Genomic DNA, 19,769 nt, shown 5'->3' with positions numbered 1-19,769 from the left:
TGCAAAATGTGGTGCACAAATGAAAGAACAAACGGCTTTCTTTTTGCAAATACAACATGTAGCAAGAGACCACAGGAATTTCAAAAAGAATCACACACCCACTCAGTAAATAAGCATGCCTTTTAAGACCTGCTGCTTAGAGAATACTAATACTTCTGCAGAGTAAAACCTGGGATAGGGATTAAAGGTTTTTAAAATTGCTCATGAGACCATGCTGCTTCAGCTTCTGCTACTACACACTTGCCACTTATACATCATTTTACATTTTCAATGTGCTCTATAAACAATAATTAATCCTGGAGAAACAAGGTGGGTGAGGTAATATCTTTTATTGGACCAACTTCTGTTGGTGAAAGAGACAAGCTTTCGAGCTGCACAGAGCTCTTCAAATCTGAGATCGATGCTGCTTGAAAGCTTGTCTCTTTCACCAATAAAAGATATTATCTCACCCATTTTGTCTCTTTAATACCCTGGGATCCACACAGCTACAACAACACAGCAAATAATAACTAATTCTAACTACCATTCTTGTGTGAGGTAGATATAAATAAGTCTCATTTATATTATACAGATGGGGAAACAGATACAGATAAATTAAGGCCTACATCCTCAAGTGTCCATTAATTTTGATTCCCTTAGTTTTTAAGTGAGCAACTTTAATTTCAAAGGGCCCAATTTTCAGAAGTGCTAAGCACCCACAACTCCGACTGAAGATAATAGCACTTTCAAGTCATCGACACGTCTGAAAAATCAGGCTCTACCGTAAATCTACATTGCAATGAAAGCCCAGGCTTGGACGCACGCTTAAGCCCAAACCCCGCTTCCAGCTGTACACAATTCTGTCTGACTCAGGGCTGGGCCCAGGTCTCAGGACCCTGCAGTGTGGAGGGTTTGACTTGTGTCCAAACTCCCTCTATTGCAGTATCGATGCAGATCAGGCTCAGGCTCAGGCCCAGGCCCCCCAGACTCTGGTCCTGTGAGTCTGAAAACTTCTATCTCACAATCCCATAGGATGGTCTTCTTAATCAACACAAAGGGAAAGGGAAGCCACCCCTTGGTTCAAGTACTGCTGCTCTGCATTTAACAGTTCCATTTTATTCTGTCTGCTGAGCTGCAACCATAGTGAATCTTCTCCGTCATTTGTAATGGCCACTGACATGAAGAAGTTCTTTGCCAATCATGTTGCTAGCTGGTCAGAGAAGCGCAGCCAGATTTTGGTTAATCTCCGGTGCGAGGCAAGCAAAGAGTGACTTTAGCAAGAGTTCCAGGGATGACGACACATACAGTACCAGGAAATATGAAAGAAGCTTGCAGCATTGTGGATTCACTGAACCAGTGCAGGCAGCGGATTAAGCAGCACAAGAACAACAGGAATTTGCCATCATCCTTCCCCTTTTTGAAGGAGTTTGACCGGGTGCTGGATACTGTGCTGAGCACGGAGCCACCAGTGCTTCACAACAACCTGGTCAGCCAGGACAGTGACCTTCTCATCCCTAAATCCACTCTAGGACTGGAGAGGAGCCAGCAAGTGCCAGATGAGGCTGCCGAAGTGACTCCTGTGCTCAAACTGGTCCCCAAGGAGGTTTTGCTGCCAGAGCAGTGGCAGCACATTCTGGGTCCCTATTTGGAGGGATGCCTCCCCACCGAGAAAGAGCCAGCTGTGGAACTGGCAGCAGAAACATAAGAGGCAGAAGGAATCCCTCAGCCTGGTAAGTTTCTGGCACCATGTTTGTTGTTATTAATATAGGGGGTTGGAAGGATTTCCAGTTTATGACCCAAATGAAAAATGTATTACAAACCACGGGCAGCAGCACGTATCTCCTAATGGCGGACTGCAGGGCAGTACATTGGCATCGCCCCTCCGCCTCCCACACCACAAGGTGGAATTCAAAATGGAGACTGAGAAGTGCAAACAACAGCAAAACAAGCATTTAAAATTAACAGAGATGTGCTGGGGTGTTAAAAGTAAGAACTTTATATTGCCTTTCAGAATGCCATGCCATACAAATCAGGCATTGCACAACGTTAAGAGCCACCAGTGCTTCACAACAGCCTGGTCAGCCAGGACAGTGCGGGGAGCGATAGCTCAGTGATTTGAGCATTGGCCTGCTAAACCCAGGGTTGTGAGTTCAATCCTTGAGGGGGCCACTTAGGGATCTGGGGCAAAAAATCAGTACTTGGTCCTGCTAGTGAAGGCAGGGGGCTGGACTCTATGACCTTTCGGGGTCCCGTCCAGTTCTATGCGATAGGTATATCTCCATATTAAAAAAAAAAAAAAAAAAAACCTGTAAAAAAGAAAAGGTTGGTGGGGGCTGGAAGTGTGGCAGGTTGAATACAATCCACGGGTGATGAAATCTATGCCCAAAGTATGGCCAGGGTTTTTATGCAGTCCAGAAACGTGCTGGGGGAGGGGGTTGGCTGTTTAGTTCTGTGAGAGTTCCTGTGTGTTTGCAAGTAGTCCTAGGGTGGATGTGTTCAGAGCAGCTTGCACCAGGAGCCGTGGGAGGCAGTAATTCATTTGGATGCTAATGCAGTATCCTGTTAATTCACTCAAAAATTTTGATCTAGTCCTGGGCACTGACAGTCACAAACTTTTTCTGTAGTAGAAACTCTAGACAGGTAATCAAATTTCAATGAAGGGCATATTGTCCCCGCCCTCTTCTGCAAGTCGCCAGCCAACTTCACTCATAGATGTGCAGCTCCGTCCCCATAAGTGTGAAAATCTCTGTGGCATACTCCTCCATCCTATCCCAAGGACCAAGCAGGTCTGCAATTTTTAAACAAAACACAATTATAAATAGTAACTCACCATTGTTTGTGCAGTCTTTTCACTGTGATTAACGGAGCTGTGTCCACAGAGCTTCCGGGATACTTTTTCAAAGTATCATTTTTTGGCCTTGGAGATTCCACAAGGCGCTTTTGCCTACTGAACCTGTTGTGAAGCACTGAAACAATAATGCACTGTTTGATGTCTGCTTTTTGGCCCTTCCACCTCTGCTGGTCCTTCCACCTCAGCAATATGGGCCCACTGCAGCAGGATCTTGGGATGTAGAACTGTAACAGACCAGTCCAAGCAGAAGTGTTTCCGTGATGAACTTATAATGGACATTCTGGACAGTGCCAACAAGCGGGTGCAGCACCAGAACAAGCAGAAAGGCCCAGGCAGGCTCCTGAGTGAAAGGACAGAATTTCAGCGTACCAGGAGAGGCTTGCAGCGCAGTTTCTGTAGCAGGAACATGGGCTGAGGGTGGCCACAGAACCCAGCAGAAAGACCTGTTTGAGAGGCTGCTTATGCTTGTGGTTGCCAGAGTACAGGCTCCTGCTGCACGCACACCATGTCCTGGGTCCCCTCCACGGAACCACGTGCTATAGACCAGGAACACTTTGAACAACTGTATGGCTGGGTGGCCCATGCAATTCTGACTTAAAAGAAACTGAACAGAGCAAATCTACCACATGCAGTCCTCCCTACCCCCTGCAGGCTTCCACACCTGTGCAGATGCCCACCCCTATAAACGCTTCCACCCTCTGCAGCGGCACCAAACGTGTGCTAAATGTGGAAGGAAGGGAAAGGAGAACAGGGTGCTGGGGGACACATAACAGCGGAGGGTTTATTTGTTAGCAATGTTTTACTGTTTAATGTGTGGTTTATGCACTGTGTTTTATTAACGGTTTTGGTGTTGGTTTATTACTAGTGTTTTGGTGGGCAAATGACAGCTGGCCTGCTGGCACTTTTTTCTTCTCATTCATGTTAAAAAATAAAGGCTTTTCTTTTATTAGGACATTTCATTACCATTACTGCATCACATCATATAAGCTGTATTTCACATAATAAAGATAAAACACAAGATAAAGGACAATTGGTAAGTTGTATCCAAATGCTATTTCTCAATACATTTATCTACATCAAGCCATACTGTGTATCTACAGTTCTTGCCACATACCCACTTCCCCATTTCATAAGCAGTTATGTCATTCACAAGTACAATCCATGGCAATCAATCCCTGCCCCCACAGTCCCATTTCGTTACATGATGTGACTGTAACTCTTTTACTGTAACCATTGTACAAGCACATTAATAAAAACACACTACTCTCCCATGCAAATCCATAATGTGTGAGCATACAGCATCCCTGATTTGTGTTCCCTGGGCACATCCTGCCCCAGATGGGATAGGTGTGCTTTCCGATCCACTACTGTCATAGCTCCACTCAGAGGCAAATGGCTTACCTTTGGCTTCAAAAAGACTGTGAAAAGCACTGCAAGCCACAGTGATGCAGACAGCACTGATGACACTGGAATCCAAAAAAGGTCTGCAAACAGCACCGGCAGGATTTCATTTGCCAAACACACATTCAGTCACCATTCTGCAGCTGCTCAGAGCATAAATAAACCTTCTTTTGCCAGGACCTCTGAGACCAAGACATGGTTTCATAAGCCAATGCAAAAGGGGATGCACAGAGTCCCCCAGAATAGCAGTGGGGATAGTAACTCTATTTATGACAATGCCGTTTGGTAGCAAGAGTGTCCCAGTCTATGCATGAATGTAGACTCCCAGTTGTCAGAAAAACCTAGCATGATGAACTTTTCCAGTGCAGCCCATGTCAGTGTCCATATGTTGGCCTCTGTGGTCCACAGAGGCCTGCATGACAATGGAGTAGTATGCTTTGTGGTTTACATACTCATGTGCTTCTTGAGGAGAGCAAACTGTCGGCACAAGTCCCATCAATGGCCTTAGTCCAGTCTGGAAATCCCATTCTGGAAAGCCAGCAATTACTTAAGGAATATTGTTTATGCCCACCACTTTTGGGTAAATCACATGCCTGATTGCCTCAGAAACTTCTGCCACCATTTTACCCACAGTTGACTTTCCAATGCCAAATTGGTGAGCAAGAGACCTGTAGCAGCATGGGGCAATCAGCTTCCAAACGGCTATAACAACCTGCTTCTAGACCCATGTGGACACCCTCATTTGTGTTTCCTGACACTGGACGGCTAGGGCAAGCTTCTCACAAAGCTCCGGAAATGTAGCTTTCTTCATGCGAAAATTTTGGGCACATCGCTGCACCCCCGAGGTCTTCACCACAATGTGGTTCCACTGATCTGTGCCTGTGGCCCTGCTCCAGAAGTACCTGTCTACATAGGGGGTATCAGCACCTATACTGAGAGTCGCAAACAGCATCGGCCAGTTCAAGTCTTCCATGTTTTCATGTGCGTATCATCCTCCTCCTGTCAGGTGCCTTCTGTAGGTCAGAAAACGATGTCGGAATGTCTACCAGCATCTCATGGATGCTCTGTCTGTTTGCTGAAACTTGAGTGAAAGCACAAGCAAGAGGAGCACTTCAAATGTGACTCCTCCATGTTGCTGGCTCCAGTTGCCGGGAGTGTGCAAACCCAAAAGATAGCACAGCAGGTTATGTTGGGAACTTGGCAGGCTGCAACAACTTCCTGTAATGTGTAGGGTGGATAGTCAATTTTTCCCACACCGTACCGTCAACTGAGGGCTAGAGTGGCCACAGCTGAAGAGGGTGCTAGGAACCCTAGGACATGGTGGTCTGACTTGAGTTTGCATAATGCAGTGTGGACACTGGAACCCCAGGTTTGGAGCCTGGGTCCAGAAACTGTAAACCTAGGGTCACCAATGAGTGTGGACCCTCAAGCCTTGGGCTTGCAAGTCTAAGGTCTGTGGTCTCAAGTCCACTAATCCTGAGCTTACATTGCAGTCTAGATATACCCTAAGAGTTTGTAGATGGGTACCCAAAATCAGAGGCACTAAAATTAATGGACACTTTTGAAAACACCAGCCTAAAGTGACTTTTGTAAGGCCACAGACCAAGTCAGTGGCAGAACCAGGATTAACTCTCAGTAGTTCCCAGTTCCTAGTCCTGTGCTCAGCCTATTAGCCCATGTTCCCCTAAGTAGTTTAATATGCTAAAAACAAAAGTCTTCAACTTCCACACCCTGTTTTTCACATTGGTGTCATATGAGAAAGTCTCTCTCTTTTTTAACAAAACCTGTTCGTAATCTTTTAGTTTGTTTTCAGGAATTCACCTAGTGAAATATAACTTATGGCAACTGCAGGTTCAGACTTGCCTACAAGGAAATTTCTCAGGAGGCCCCTGGATTTAGAAGCCTCCTTCAAAACTTCTCCAATCAGTAACAGATTGAAACACAGATCCTATTGAACTGACCTGTGGATCTCAGTTGTCTCTGGCTGGATTGGACACATCACTGGAAAAGAGTGGGGTACCAAGAGGCCTTGGAATTAGGAATTTGGGTGGGGTCTGACTAGAGCTGGTGAAAACATTTCAAATTTCATATTTTTTTCAAAGAAAAAAAAACACATTTTTCATGACGTTTCCCATTCTTTGCCCAACTATAGGTCTTTATCTTCCTTCTGTTGCCTTGCATTTTAGTTTAGCTTGTCATCATGTTTTGCATTATAAACTCTGAACTGAGAGGCAACCCATAATGCATACGGTGGCACATTAAATTCAGTGACACAAGAGGCAGCCACGGGCAACAAATCCAGCACATACAGTTTAAGTGCTCAAATAGCTGGGCTCACCAGCAAATCACAATATGAAATAGTAACAGTGGTGCTTTCAACATGCTCAAATGAAGGGAGAAAACTCAACTCTCATTCCCACAGAGCCTGCAGGAGGTGGTGAAACACAACACCAACCAGTGCTGTCCAGAGCCACCATTTGGAGGTCCTTCTTGTCTCCTTTCTCTGAAAACTCCCATTTTCCCCAATCCATCACTGGGCAACGGTGCTGGCATACTCACCATTTGATTTCAACCATTTTTTGGAATGGAGGTAACTTTCCAGCATCCTCTCATTGAACAGCATGTAACCCATTGGTTCAGAAATAACCACATCGACGTTCTCCGGTAAAGAGATTTCCTCAATTTTACCTGATAAAACCATGATCTTATCAGAGAGGTTGTTACTTCTCACTAGTATCTGGAAAGAGAAAGGAAAAAAAACCCAATCATGTTGGCTTCTTTGATTATGCACAGTTCTACCGAAGGTCTCTGGGTAACGTGAAACCCTCTGGATTGTTCAGTATCTAGTAACTTCATCAGCCTTTGAAAAGTCTGCACTGTAATTAAACTTTAAAAAATGGTACAGACTCATTCTTTACTACAAGCAGAGTTTCTAAATACCCTGATGAGAGCAAACTCATAGAAGTGTGCAGAATCAGCAAGTAGCAGTACAAGTTACAGCATCTTTTAAGAAATAATTAGAATCAATATCTAGAAGAAAAGAATACAACATATGCACACACAGAGAAATAGGGAAGTTAATATTCACTACAGAAGAACACACAGTAGGGATCTTTAAGTTAATATTCACTACAGAAGAACACACAGTAGGGATCTTTAAGATTCTTCACAGAGATCTAGAAAAGGCTATTCCTAACTGATCTACACAATCATAAAGGCATGAATGTTCTCAGGGGATGAATGTTCTCAGAGGTTGAGAAAAGTCTGAGGCATGATGTTTCTAAACAAAAACAAAACAAGGAATAACCTTTTATAGAGCATGCACAATCCCTAGGTACCATGTGCAGAATCCTATGCAGGCTGAGAACCTCAGGGCAAACTTTTCTTAACTTTTTGATCTACATTTCTTTCATCTGAACAAGGGAAATGGACTCAGAATTTTAGGTAGTGTGTGGCAATATGTTTGGGGAAGGAATAACCTCTCTAAAGTCACTCTGATTAGAAATGTATGTCATATTTATCTGTAATGTACCTTGGCACTCAGAGAACAAGTCTCTTTGTAGCGCCAAAATATGTTTAGAATTTGCCTTTAGGATACAAATACATACTGTGTTATACATACTGATAACATTATCTCATGTGAACCAGTCTGAATGGGGAAAGGTTGTGCCAGGGGATGCTGTACCATGCTCTGTGAGGGCACCTTCTGCAACAGCACAGTGGGAGGAGATTCAAATAAGACAGGGACACGCCAGGAGAAGCAACCTTATAGTTACTGAAGCAAATAGTTACTGAAGCAAATAGTTACTGACAGCACAGTGGGGCTGCAGCTGCCAGCAAAGCCTTGAGACTGCACCAGAGGTGGCATAGAGGCTGTGTATCCTGTCCCTGGATTGAAAGACACCTTCACCCCAATCCTTGAAAGCCCATTTCCTGCTTTATGTATGGGACCATGATTTGAGTCTATGCATTCTGCATTATAATGTAGACCACAGAAAAAAGGAGGGAGTTGGGGGAAAGAAATCTTCTACATCAGGGATGGGCAACCTTTGGCACACGGCTCGCCAGGGTAAGCCCCCTGGCAGGCCGGGCCGGTTTGTTTACCTGCCGCGTCTGCAGGTTCGGCTGATCGCGGCTCCCACTGGCCACAATTCATCATCCCAGGCCAATGGGGGTTGTGGGAAGTGGCGCAGGCCAAGGGATGTCTGTTAGTACCCCAGGTAGTGCCCAGGTGGAGTGGAGAAGGAGAAAGCCACCTGAGTGATACACTGAGGGATGAGGACTGGATGCAAGAGCCAGAGAGTGGGGGCATCACTAAGGGAGGGGAACAGGAACAGAGTGGGACTGGGGGAACAGGAGCAAAACAGTTTATAACCACTAGAGAACACTCTGTTCAAGAACCTGCAATTGAACCCAGGAGTTCTAAGTCTCAACCCAGTGCTTTTGCCAGTATAAGCTGCATCTCCAATAGGAGGGTTCACTGATGTAGCTATACCTGTACAGATATACACCTCTACCTCGATATAACGCTGTCCTCGGGAGCCAAAAATTTTACCGTGTTATAGGTGAAACCGCATTATATCGAACTTGCTTTGATCCGCCAGAGTGCGCAGCCCCGCCCCCCTGCTTTACCGTGTTATATCGGGGTAGAGGTGTACTGAGAAACCTTTTCTAGTGTAGTGTAGGCTTCAGCTAATACACTGGCAAATTGTCTTATCCCTTTCTAGCAGCTGGTCCACATACAAGATAATAGACTACTACTGCTACCCAATTACACAATCAGCTCAAGTATTAGAGATCTGTTCTGTGGATTTCAAGATTTGAACCCTGCTGAGCCTAGTTAAGGGTCAATATGATTCCATGTGACAGAATTTCAGGGGTGTGTGTGTGTTTATTTGGTTTTTTTAAAATTAGGAAATTGCATTAAAAACAATATTAAAAGATTATGATTGCAAAGTCAAGCACTCAAAAATTAGGAAATGCCACGATTTCCACAAATGTGCAATCTTTAGTTCAGCCCCTCTTGGGTATATGCATTAGGACATAATACGTGATCATGTAATGAGGACTGCAGGAAGAAAAAGGATGATTTAATGTGGATAAATGTAAAGTAATGCGCACTGGAAAAAATAACCCCAACTATACGTACAATATGAGGGGGGCTAATTTAGCTACAACTAATCAGGAAAGAGATCTTGGAGTCATTGTGGATAGTTCTCTGAAGACGTCCATGGAGTGTGCAGCAGCAATCAAAAAAGCAAACAGGATGTTAGGAATCATTCAAAAAGGGATAGAGAATAAGACGGAGAGTATCTTATTGCCCTTATATAAATCCATGGTACGTCCACATCTTGAATACTGCATACAGATGTGGTCTCCTCATCTCAAAAAAGATATACTGGCATTAGAGAAGGTTCAGAGAAGGGCAACTAAAATGATTAGGGGTTTGGAATGAGTCCCATATGAGGAGAGATTAAAGAGGCTGGGACTTTTCAGCTTGGAAAAGAGGAGATTAAGGGGGGATATGATAGAGGTATATAAAATCATGAGTGGTGTGGAGAAAGTGAATAAGGAAAAGTTATTTACTTGTTCCCATAATATAAGAACTAGGGGTCACCAAATGAAATTAATGGGCACCAGGTTTAAAATAAATAAAAGGAAGTTCTTCACACAGCGCACGGTTAACCTGTGTAGCTCCTTGCCTGAGGAGGTTGTGAAGGCTAGGACTATAATAGGGTTTAAAAGAGAACTAGATAAATTGATGGAGGTTAAGTCCACTAATGGCTATTGGCCAGGATGGGTAAGGAATGGTGTCCCTAGCCTCTATTTGTCAGAGGATGGAGATGGATGGCAGGAGAGAGATCACTTGATCATTACCTGTTAGGTTCACTCCCTCTGGGGCACCTGGCATTGGCCACTGGCGGCAGACAAGATACTGGGCTGGATGGATCTTTGGTCTGACCCAATATGGCCATTCTTATGTTCTCATGGTTAAGGCAGCTGAAGGCTGCCCTGGAGAACTGTATCCTAACCCTGCCGCTGCCACAGAGTTCCTATGTGATGCTGGGCAATTTACTTGCACCAAACTTCACAGGTGGTCACTAATTGTGTGTTCCATATTTTCTTGGTGCCTGAGACACTTGAGGCCAGATTTATAGAGAGTTCATGACTGCAACTGACCTCAACAGGAACTGTGCTCTATAGTGGGGAGCTTACATTGGCCAGAGACAAATTTGAGCGTAGACACATGCACAATGAGGTCAACATAAGAGGACACAACATAATTTTGTAGCGTAGACCAAGCCTAATTTGGTGATTATATTTTGGCCTCACTTGGCCTGGGTTTCTACTGGAAGAGGAGCTATGAATATTTCATATGCATTCATATAGTAGGCTTACTTTTATGAATCTGTTATAAGTTTCATCTCTCTCATCTATAGAAATTTTATCTAGGGGAAAAGGGGAACACAATTTGGGATGTAAAATCCTTAACTCCAAAGTGTTTAATGCAGTTTGATTGGTGAGTCTGCCTTTTCATCTCATGACATGAGTCACTGACCAGAGTTACAACTAGTGTTAAATTCCAGGTGCAAAAATATAATTTGAGGTTAAAAAATGGAACTACCACAACTCTAACTTTCAAAATGGTAAGTTCTTTATGACTTTACAATTAAAGTTTTATTGTCATAGCAAGTCAGTTCCATCCTATCTCAGTAGCAACCAAAAGTTACTAGCATCTGATAGCTGTTCTGTGGCCTAGGTGAAATAACTCCAGTGGTCTCAGTTCAGTTTCTGCCAGCCAGGTGTTTTTCCCTATAAAAACTGGCACCTAAATTGGCACAAACTGATTCCCTTGTCGATACAGGCAGACTGAGGTTTGAATAGGTGTAGAAGTGCCATGATCCCCCAGATCAATCGAGACATTGGCAGGGCAGTGTGAGGAAGCTGTCCCTGCTATTGCCTGTGAAGTACCTCTTAGATGGCAGTCCTTTGGTTATCCACATATCTCTTGGGCTGTGTGATGGGGCAAGGCCAGATGGCTACAGTAAAGTAGTGAGGAACAGGTATGTTAGCCCCAGGCTAAACAAATCCCTGGTACCATGGTAATCAAATGGCAGTTGCTCCAGGTTAATCAAGACACCTGAGGCCAATTAAGATCCTTCTAGAAGGCAGTGGAGATAGCTAGATTGATTGGGACACCTGAAGCCAATCAAGGACTGGCTGGAACTAGTTAAAAGCCTCCCAGTTAGTCAGTGCGGAGTGGGTGTCAAGAGCTATAGGAGGGAGCTGTGCTGTTGGAGGAACGAAGTAGTACGAATCCATATCAGGTGCAAGGAAGGAGACCCTGAGGTAATTGTGAAGAAGATATTGAGTGGGGGCTGCTGTGGGGAAGTAGCCCAGGGAATTGTACATGTCCTATTTCCAAAAAGTCAGCTTCCATAGCTGCTAATTTTAGGGTCCCTGGACTGGAATCCGGAGTAGAGGGCGGGCCCGGGCTCCCCCCTCCCCTCCCTGATTAATCACTGATACTGGGAGACAACAGAGACTGTGTGAGGGAGGGTTGTTTCTCCTCACCTCCCTTGCTGGCTTATGATGAAAATGGCTCAGACTGTGACCCTTGCCTCTAGAGAGAGAAGGGCTATGTGGAGGGTCACAATGAGCCTCTGAGGTTAGCAAAATCCGTCAGGAAACGCAGGACCCACGGAGTCAAGGACAGAACTTTGTCACAGGCTGTTATAAAAATATTAGAACAGTCATACGGGGTCAGACCAATGGTCCATCTAGCCCAGTATCCTTGTCTTCTGACAGTGGTCAGTGCCAGATGCTTCAGAAGGAGTCAACAGAACAGGGCATTTTATCGAGTGATCCATCCTCTGTCATCCAGTCCCAGCATCTAGCAGCCAAATGTTTAGTGCCCCCTCCACGCCCGTGGAACGCTTGACCCTGCCGAGGAGGAGAAAGAATAGGACTCAGAAAGATAGGTTCAGCGAGATCCTGCAAGCCAGTGCTGCATCAGACCATGAGCAAAGGGCCTGGAGGGTGAACATGGTAGATATCATGGAGAAGGAAAGAGTGGACAGGAGAAAGGCCCAGGAGTCCCAGCAGGAAAAGTAGAGGAAGATGCAGCAGGACATAATGGGGCTTGTCTGGAAGCAAACACACACTCTTGTTGCCCTACAGATTCAACAGTCATGGGTTCATCATCCTTTGCAATCAACAGAGAACTGCATTACAGCACTTCCCTACACCTCCCAACATTCCACATGGCAACAGGGGCCACATCCCTACCACTACAACCGCACCCATGGGAACGGGAAGGACTACCCCAGCTTCCCTTACACTGACCTGTGAGAGCCACAGTTACTGTATGTATAGCCAAAATGGCCTGGAATGGACATGAATATTCTTTCCCCTGTTAAGTTCTGTTCCATTAATTTATTTTTTTAAGTTTTATTGTGTTTGTTTCTGGAATTGCATATACCTGTTTCGCACTGGTTTTGGTAAACAAAGAATTTCTATTTTTTTTAAATGAATTAGTCTTTTTTGCTTCACAACACATACTGCAGAATGCCTAGAGCTACTCAAAGCACTGACAGCTTGTTATTGTACCAGGGCACAGAACTCATAAGTTCAGTGAAAAACTCAGTGTACATATTAAAAATATACAGCAATCACCACATAATTCAGAAGTGCATTAAAAGACGCATATTCATCAAGCACTACACATCTCCTTCCTAATAGCCCCCCCAAAAAACTTTAGGGCCAGGTAGAGCACGGTTCACCAAACCCATTACTGTGGCTAACTGTTAAAATGCTCTTTCAAGGTCTCCCTCAGCAACATAGCTCTGCATTGAGTTCTTCTAACGGCCTTTGCGTCTGGCTGTTCAAACTCAGCAGCTCCCCACCTCTGCCCTTCACCCCAGTAGCAACTCCCCCCCCCCCCGCCCTTTTGCCTCACAGATATCACTCAGGACACAACAAGCAGCTATAATCATTGGGATATTTTTCTCACTGAGATCCAATCTTGTGAGTTACCACCACCAGTGGCTCTTCAATCTACCAAAAACACATCCAACTGTCCTCCGGCACCTGCTGCGCCGGTAGCTGAAGCTTCCCTAGGTGCTGTCAAGGTGGCCAGCGTACAGCTTCATGAGCCAGAGAAACAAGGGGTCCCCAAGGATCTCTACTGGCATTTCAACATTGCCAATGGTAATTTGCCAGGCGGGAAAGAATGTCCCTGTTTGCAGTTTGTTTGAACAGTCCCATATTCTTAAAGATGCTAGCATCCCACATCTTCCCAGCCCAGCCCACACGGATGTCAGTGAAGCATCCCTGGGGATCCACCAATGCTTTCACAACCATAGGAAAGCAGCCCTTTCTGTTGATGTACTCTGAGGCAAGGTGGGCTAGTGGCAAAATAGGGCTGTCAGTTCGGGAAGTCCATTACTGCAAAACCATCCACTATGTACTGCACATTGCTGAGAGTTACAGCCCTGCGTAGCAGGAGTCAATTAATGGCCCTACACATTTGCATGACAATGGCCCCACTGTAGATTTTCCAACTCCAAAGTGATTGCCCACACTCCGGTAGCAAATCTGGCACTGCAAGCTTCCACATGGCAATTGCCATTTGCTTCTCCACTATCAATGCCACTCTGATTCTGGTCTCCTGGCGCTGACGGGCTGGGGTGAGTTCAGCACACTGATCCGGGAATGTGGTCTTCCACATCCAGCAGTTCTGCAGCCACTGCTTGCCATCCCAAACCTGCATTACAATGTGATCCCACCAATCAGTGCTTGTTTCTCAGGCCCAAAAGCCGTGCTCCACTGTCTGCAGCTGCTCTGTGAATACCAACAACCACCTTGAATCAATTTTGTGATGTCCTTCAACAAACCGTCCTCAAAGAAATCGTCATCTCCCCTATTGCTGGGGTTCTTCTTGTGGGTCTGCACATATTGCAGGATCATGCATCCTCTGCTTTCAACACTCATAACAACAGTGCAGAGCTGTGTGGGCTCTGTGCTTCGGTCAGAGATAGTGGCCAGTAAAAAATGCTGTGGAGGTTTCTGGGATTTTAAACAAGGTATGAAAATTGCAGGAAATGGATGGCGCATGATGAGAACCTGATCCCTTGCTCCCAGTCACTCTGCGCAATTTGTTTTTGCACCGCCATGCAATGCTAGTATCTCCCAAAAGACAGTGCCCAGGATGATGGCAAGGGGCACACTGACTGGTAGCAACGCAGTGAGTAGCAGCGCCAGTGCAAGGAACCAAATATGCATGTGCACAAGCAATATACTCACTGCAGTGGCTTTATGACAACGTCACTACTGTTGACTAAAAATGTAGATATGGCCTAACTTGAATACTAGCAACAACAAACCCTATGAGAGGCAAAATCAGCTCAGTCCAGATTAGTGTAGCCAAGACATAGAGACATGATCTTCAACAAGAACTTCTAATTTATAATCTGTAATACACCAGTCAAACATACATGAGACGTTTTGCAATCTAAAGATATTTCTATTAACAACTAATGTGGATCCACTGATCAGGTAGAGACAGGGGAGCTCCTGTTTTTTAAGAAAAGTGAGTCTGGGACCTAATTCTTGACCCTCGTTTCCAGCACCCTGCCCCTAAGACTCCCAAAATGGATCTCCAGTTGTTCATACTGATCTCTTGCTAAAATAGGTTGGCAATGAAACCTTTTTAAGTAGGGACTACTTATTTAAATATACACACCCATATTGAAAATATTTTTGATTTCATGTACATGGCAAGTGCTGAGTGAGAGCAACGCAAGTTTGTCATGAGCGTACAGCAAGTTACTCAAACAAGCTAGAGCTCTACTGGAACTGGTGACACTGGGCAAGAAATACGATGCAAAATGAGACTAGATTTATACACGCATTGACAGTGTGATAGTCTCCTACACAGCATATTACAAATTCCTGCAATAACCAACCTTGCCCATAACCAAAACAGACATGCTTTTATTGTGTACATCAATGTATTTAAACTAAAGCAACAAAGTACCTGGGTGGTTTCAGTGTTTCATAATAAAGAAAAGGTTTACAAAGAAAACAAAACGTTCCATCTCTTTCCCCCTTCTCTGCCTTTGATTTTTCAGAGAATGAACAGTGGGTATGTGTGTATTGTTTTTAATAGCAACAGTGTCCAGCCAGTGACCTAGATTTCAGAACAATATGAAAGCAGGGCAAGAAGACATTGATGAAAAGATAAGACTGTACACACACATTCCACAAAACAAAATACAACAGCTAAATTACTCTCTGATGCAATTCCATTGACTTCAAAGGAGTTGCATCAATCTGCCACCAACTGAGGGTATGTTAGTGTTTTGGTTATTTTTTTCCCTTCATCTTCTTTATGCAGCATTCATGACACAAGTCCTAGACAAACAGGTGGACCTTTATTTGATCAGTGAAGAGTTTCTTGACTAATCTCAAATACATACCGGTAACAACAGATCTCTCAGGTACATCCCTCCTCATCAGGAGCCCTAACCTGATTCCATTGAAGCCCTGGCAAACTCCCACTGAATTAAACGGAAGCATGATCAGGACAAGGTGTTGTACAATAAACTTCTTACCTACGATAATTTTTGAGGATCAGTTAATATCATCTCATCCTCCACCTGGCTTTCTCCAGAGAAACCCCACTACATCTCTTATACTCTGATACCTGATAATTAAGAATATATTTCCTCTCCCTTAGCTCATACTGGTATATTAAACAAAATACTTTTAGCTTCCCCTATGTAACAATGGTTTTCTTCTTGCTTATTATGTAACTTTGTAATTTGATTTTAAGAACACAAATTTCTCCAAAGTACAATGTATCTCCCAAAGACATGACAAGCAGTATAAAATATTTCAAATATTTTAAAAAGTAGTCTGTTTGCTAAGCCTGCCATAGGGCTTTGCCAAAATGGAAAAGTGACAGCAGCCTTAGCAATTAAAATATAAATATTGAGTAGACAGCTTTTTACTTATTGATTTGGTAGCCAGAAATTTTTGAGATTCCTCTTAGGAATTGTGTCCATAAGTGCAATTGTCAGAGAGAAAACCATGTCTTCTTATCTGAAAATGGGCATACACAAGTTTCAGAACAGAATTTAAGTTTAATTTTTTTACATTTTCCAACAAAGGAACTAATTCTGCAAACCATTACTCACACATGTAGTTCTTACTTTTGTGAGTACTCTTATGCACACAAAGATTATTCACCTGAGTAAGAGTATGCAGGATGAGGTCTGAATTCAGTAATTTCAAGTTATAGCACAAACTAATTTTAAAAACTCACAACACATGTATACAATGCCAAATTGAAATCTTTTCAATTTTGAAAACTGAATTAATGGTAATTTCCAATGCTACCTCTGCTCATTTGTCATTTGGGGTTTTTTACAATCACACTTCCTTTGAATATATAAAGTTTGTCCCTCTTTGGTAGCCATTCGAAAGATAAACACAAACAAAACAGGAAAGCTGACTAAACAGAGAAAGCACTGAAACTCGTTACACAAAATTGCTATCAAGTGCACAAAATAAACAAACTAAAACCTCTAATCTTTCTTTTATAGAAATGTTAGGTGCTACTTGTACCAATAGTTTATAAAAAAAATTGAATTCAAATGCAGCTTTTACATTGACTGTGTCTAACACTTTCATACAATTTCTAAATTGATAAAACCTTCGATATCCACTCATATTTCAGTTGCTTATTACTATTTTTTTTTAAATCAGCCAAGGCACCAATCTTAAATGCTAACATTCACATTTCAGCTATTTTTGCTGGAATCCTCTTTTTAAGAATGCAGGTAGCTGTGATTATTTTGTAAACAATGGGGGAAAGAATTATGGAGGTGAAAGGACAATGGCTCAAAACTATCCTTGAGCATCATTCTGAGAGAGAAAAATGCAGTCATTGGACAGCAGTCTTGTCTATTCCCAGTAGGATTTACAGGCTAGTTTATGCCTCATAATTATCATTCATTAAGTGGGTTGCAGTAGCACCTAACAGCCTCAGTCATGGACCAGGACCCCGTTGTGGTAGGGCTGTGTAAGCACAGAACAAAAAGATGGTCCCTCCCCAAAGAGCTTACAATGAAAGTAGCTGATCTACAGTACCGAAGACAATTGATCAATCTCACAATATTATTATGGGCTCCTGATTTTCATCTAAATACCAGGTGCTCATCTATCAATGCAGTCCAAGTTTGTACTTGGACTGATAAAATTCAAGAGGATCAGAGGCATTTAGATATTCAGAATTTTCTCACCACAGCCTTCTCAATTATCTAAGCCAGGAACAGGAAGCTACATAGCAAAGGCCAGAGACTCTGCTCTGGCTGATCTGGGCTCAGTGCATGGTCAGGCTGGGGGAGAAGCAAACATGCTTCCATGCCACCTTTGTAGCACCCTAATCCTGGGACTACTTAAACCCCAGATCACATCCCCTTTTCAATCACTGCACCCTGTTCACTGAGTATAGAGAAGCAAGTAGGAGCCACTAGGCTGGCTGTAGAGCACATACAAATTTTCATGTACACTAGGGGAATCCTCAGAAGGACACTTAGTGGCTTCATGTTTCTTTTGTGCACCTGGAGCAGGGCCAATGATCTGGCCTGGGAGAAAAGTGTGCCACATTCTCAGCATCCAGTTGTGTTTTTCTGAGCAACAGTCATACGACAGCTTCCTCAAGAGAAGCCAACAACCTGCCCCTCTTAAGGGAGGAAATGACATACTCTCAAGCCTTTATCCAGTGACACCCTGTGCTGCAAAGTCCTCAAACACCTGTTTTCCATCACCATTTTACATGAGCCCAACAAAATAGCACTGGATGTTAACACTGTAGCAGATGAGATAACTGCAATATTTACATGGTAAATTGTTTGCTAAGGCATATTAATGTAAATAACTGAAAATGCAAACAGGTGCAGTTTGTCTATTTGTTGCTCAGATTACAATATGGTACAAATAAATATTAGGTAAACACTACACTACAAACAGGTGCAAGTGTTCTGCCTCTGTCACCATTTATCCTTCATCTCTGCTGAAGTGGCAACTGCTCCCAACTCATGTGAAACACCCTTCTCAATTACATTAGCTGTACAGCATGCATGGGCACGTACACACAAATCAATTCTCTCAAGACTACCCTTTTTTTAGAAGATCTGTACCCTCACTGTTGGTAGTGGAAGCAGCTAAATGGCAGCCTTAAGAAAAATTAATTCTACACAAATCTCTTCTTCTTGATTCTCTCATAAGATTAGTCATCATGGAGCTCCCAGAAGGGCTTTCCTTTACTGGTACCGCATGGCAAACACACTTGGATTCCATGACTACTTTTTTATTTCTGATGATCCCATCACTAATCTTTGCAGTTCAATCATTTTTAACTCACGCATAGTAACCCTTTCTTCCCTTTTATTCAAGTGCTTTACATAAAAAAAATGTTCAGCCGAGTAATACTGTTTTTCCCCCGTGGCCTGACACGAGCTGCTTAGAATAACTAGGGTGACCATACGTCTGGTTCTGGCTGGGACAGTCACCTTTTTAAGCCCTGTCCCTGCTGTCTCGACTTTTTTTTGCTCTTGCCAGCTTGATCAGTTGGCAGGAACAAACAGGACAAATGCCCACTTCTGTCAAAAAAGTGCGGTGCGGAGGAATGTGGGGGGAAGGGGTGGGGAGGGGCAATGCCAGCCTGGTACTGGGGCCAGTCAGTGTTTGGGTGAGCAGTGATGCTAGTCCTGTGTGGGGAGGTGGGGGCTGGGCTTGGGCAAGCAGCTTGGGCCAACACCATGCCGGGGGCAGGGGGAGAGGGACGGGCGCTCGGGCTAGCCCCATGCGGTGTTCCTTTTTCCCTTTGGGAAATATGAACTCTAAGAACAACATTTTATGTTTAGACAAATCTAGTATTATTGCCAGGTACCCACTCCCAATCTTGTTTCCCCTGATTTTGCCTAATGGATTTACTATAATGAAGTTAGAAGACTGAGATTATGCATTCATTTCATGCTCATTCGTACACCACCAAGGAGTATTAGCTGTACCCCCTCCCTGGCCATGCACCAAATTGTTTGTTTTCTTGGGCAAAGATTGTTTCAATCTTTTCCCCCTCCTGCAAGCAAAGTGACTGTGTGGAGCAGGATCCAACTGTCAGCAGTTGCATATCCAAGGTGTGGAGTCATGAAGAGGAGAAAAGTTGGCACACTGGTCTGAAAACCAGCTAAAGAGCTAGACACACAGGGTTTCTCTATACTGTACTATATACTGAAGCTGGAAAGAGGCTACTAATAGATGAATCAGTGCTGGTAGGGATGGAGCCATTCTTTTATAAAATTTTCCAGTTTGCAGGCAATGTTAACAGGAAGGCACAGCACAGGATGACGGCTATAATCTCATTATTTTAAGCATGGTACACTGTCAACTGCACGGGAGGAAAAAGAACAGATTATATTCCTTGGACTGTAATAGGGAGTCACATTTGATATCATTTTTTAATTCTTGC

At 43.7% G+C, this 19,769-nt stretch overlaps 1 protein-coding gene across 5 annotated transcripts in view; it reads right to left on the bottom strand.

The window, feature by feature from the left end:
- LOC101949585 (histone-arginine methyltransferase CARM1-like) overlaps positions 1 to 19,769 on the bottom strand; it is a 123,593-nt gene that overhangs the window by 24,337 nt on the left and 79,487 nt on the right. For all 5 annotated transcript variants that reach the window (XR_010588624.1, XM_005296782.5, XM_024103346.3 and 2 more), the window contains one exon: positions 6,791 to 6,968. Coding sequence is in view for 4 of the 5 variants with exons in the window: in XM_005296782.5 (XP_005296839.1) it covers positions 6,791 to 6,968 (178 nt within the window). In the remaining variant the exon portion in view is untranslated. The remainder of the gene's footprint in view (positions 1 to 6,790; positions 6,969 to 19,769) is intronic.

This window comes from Chrysemys picta, chromosome 6 (genome assembly GCF_011386835.1).
Source record: "Chrysemys picta bellii isolate R12L10 chromosome 6, ASM1138683v2, whole genome shotgun sequence".
NCBI classification, from domain to species: Eukaryota; Metazoa; Chordata; order Testudines; family Emydidae; genus Chrysemys; species Chrysemys picta.
The sequence above is the reverse complement of the archived record's forward strand: the minus strand, read 5'-3'. Positions and strand labels throughout refer to the sequence as shown.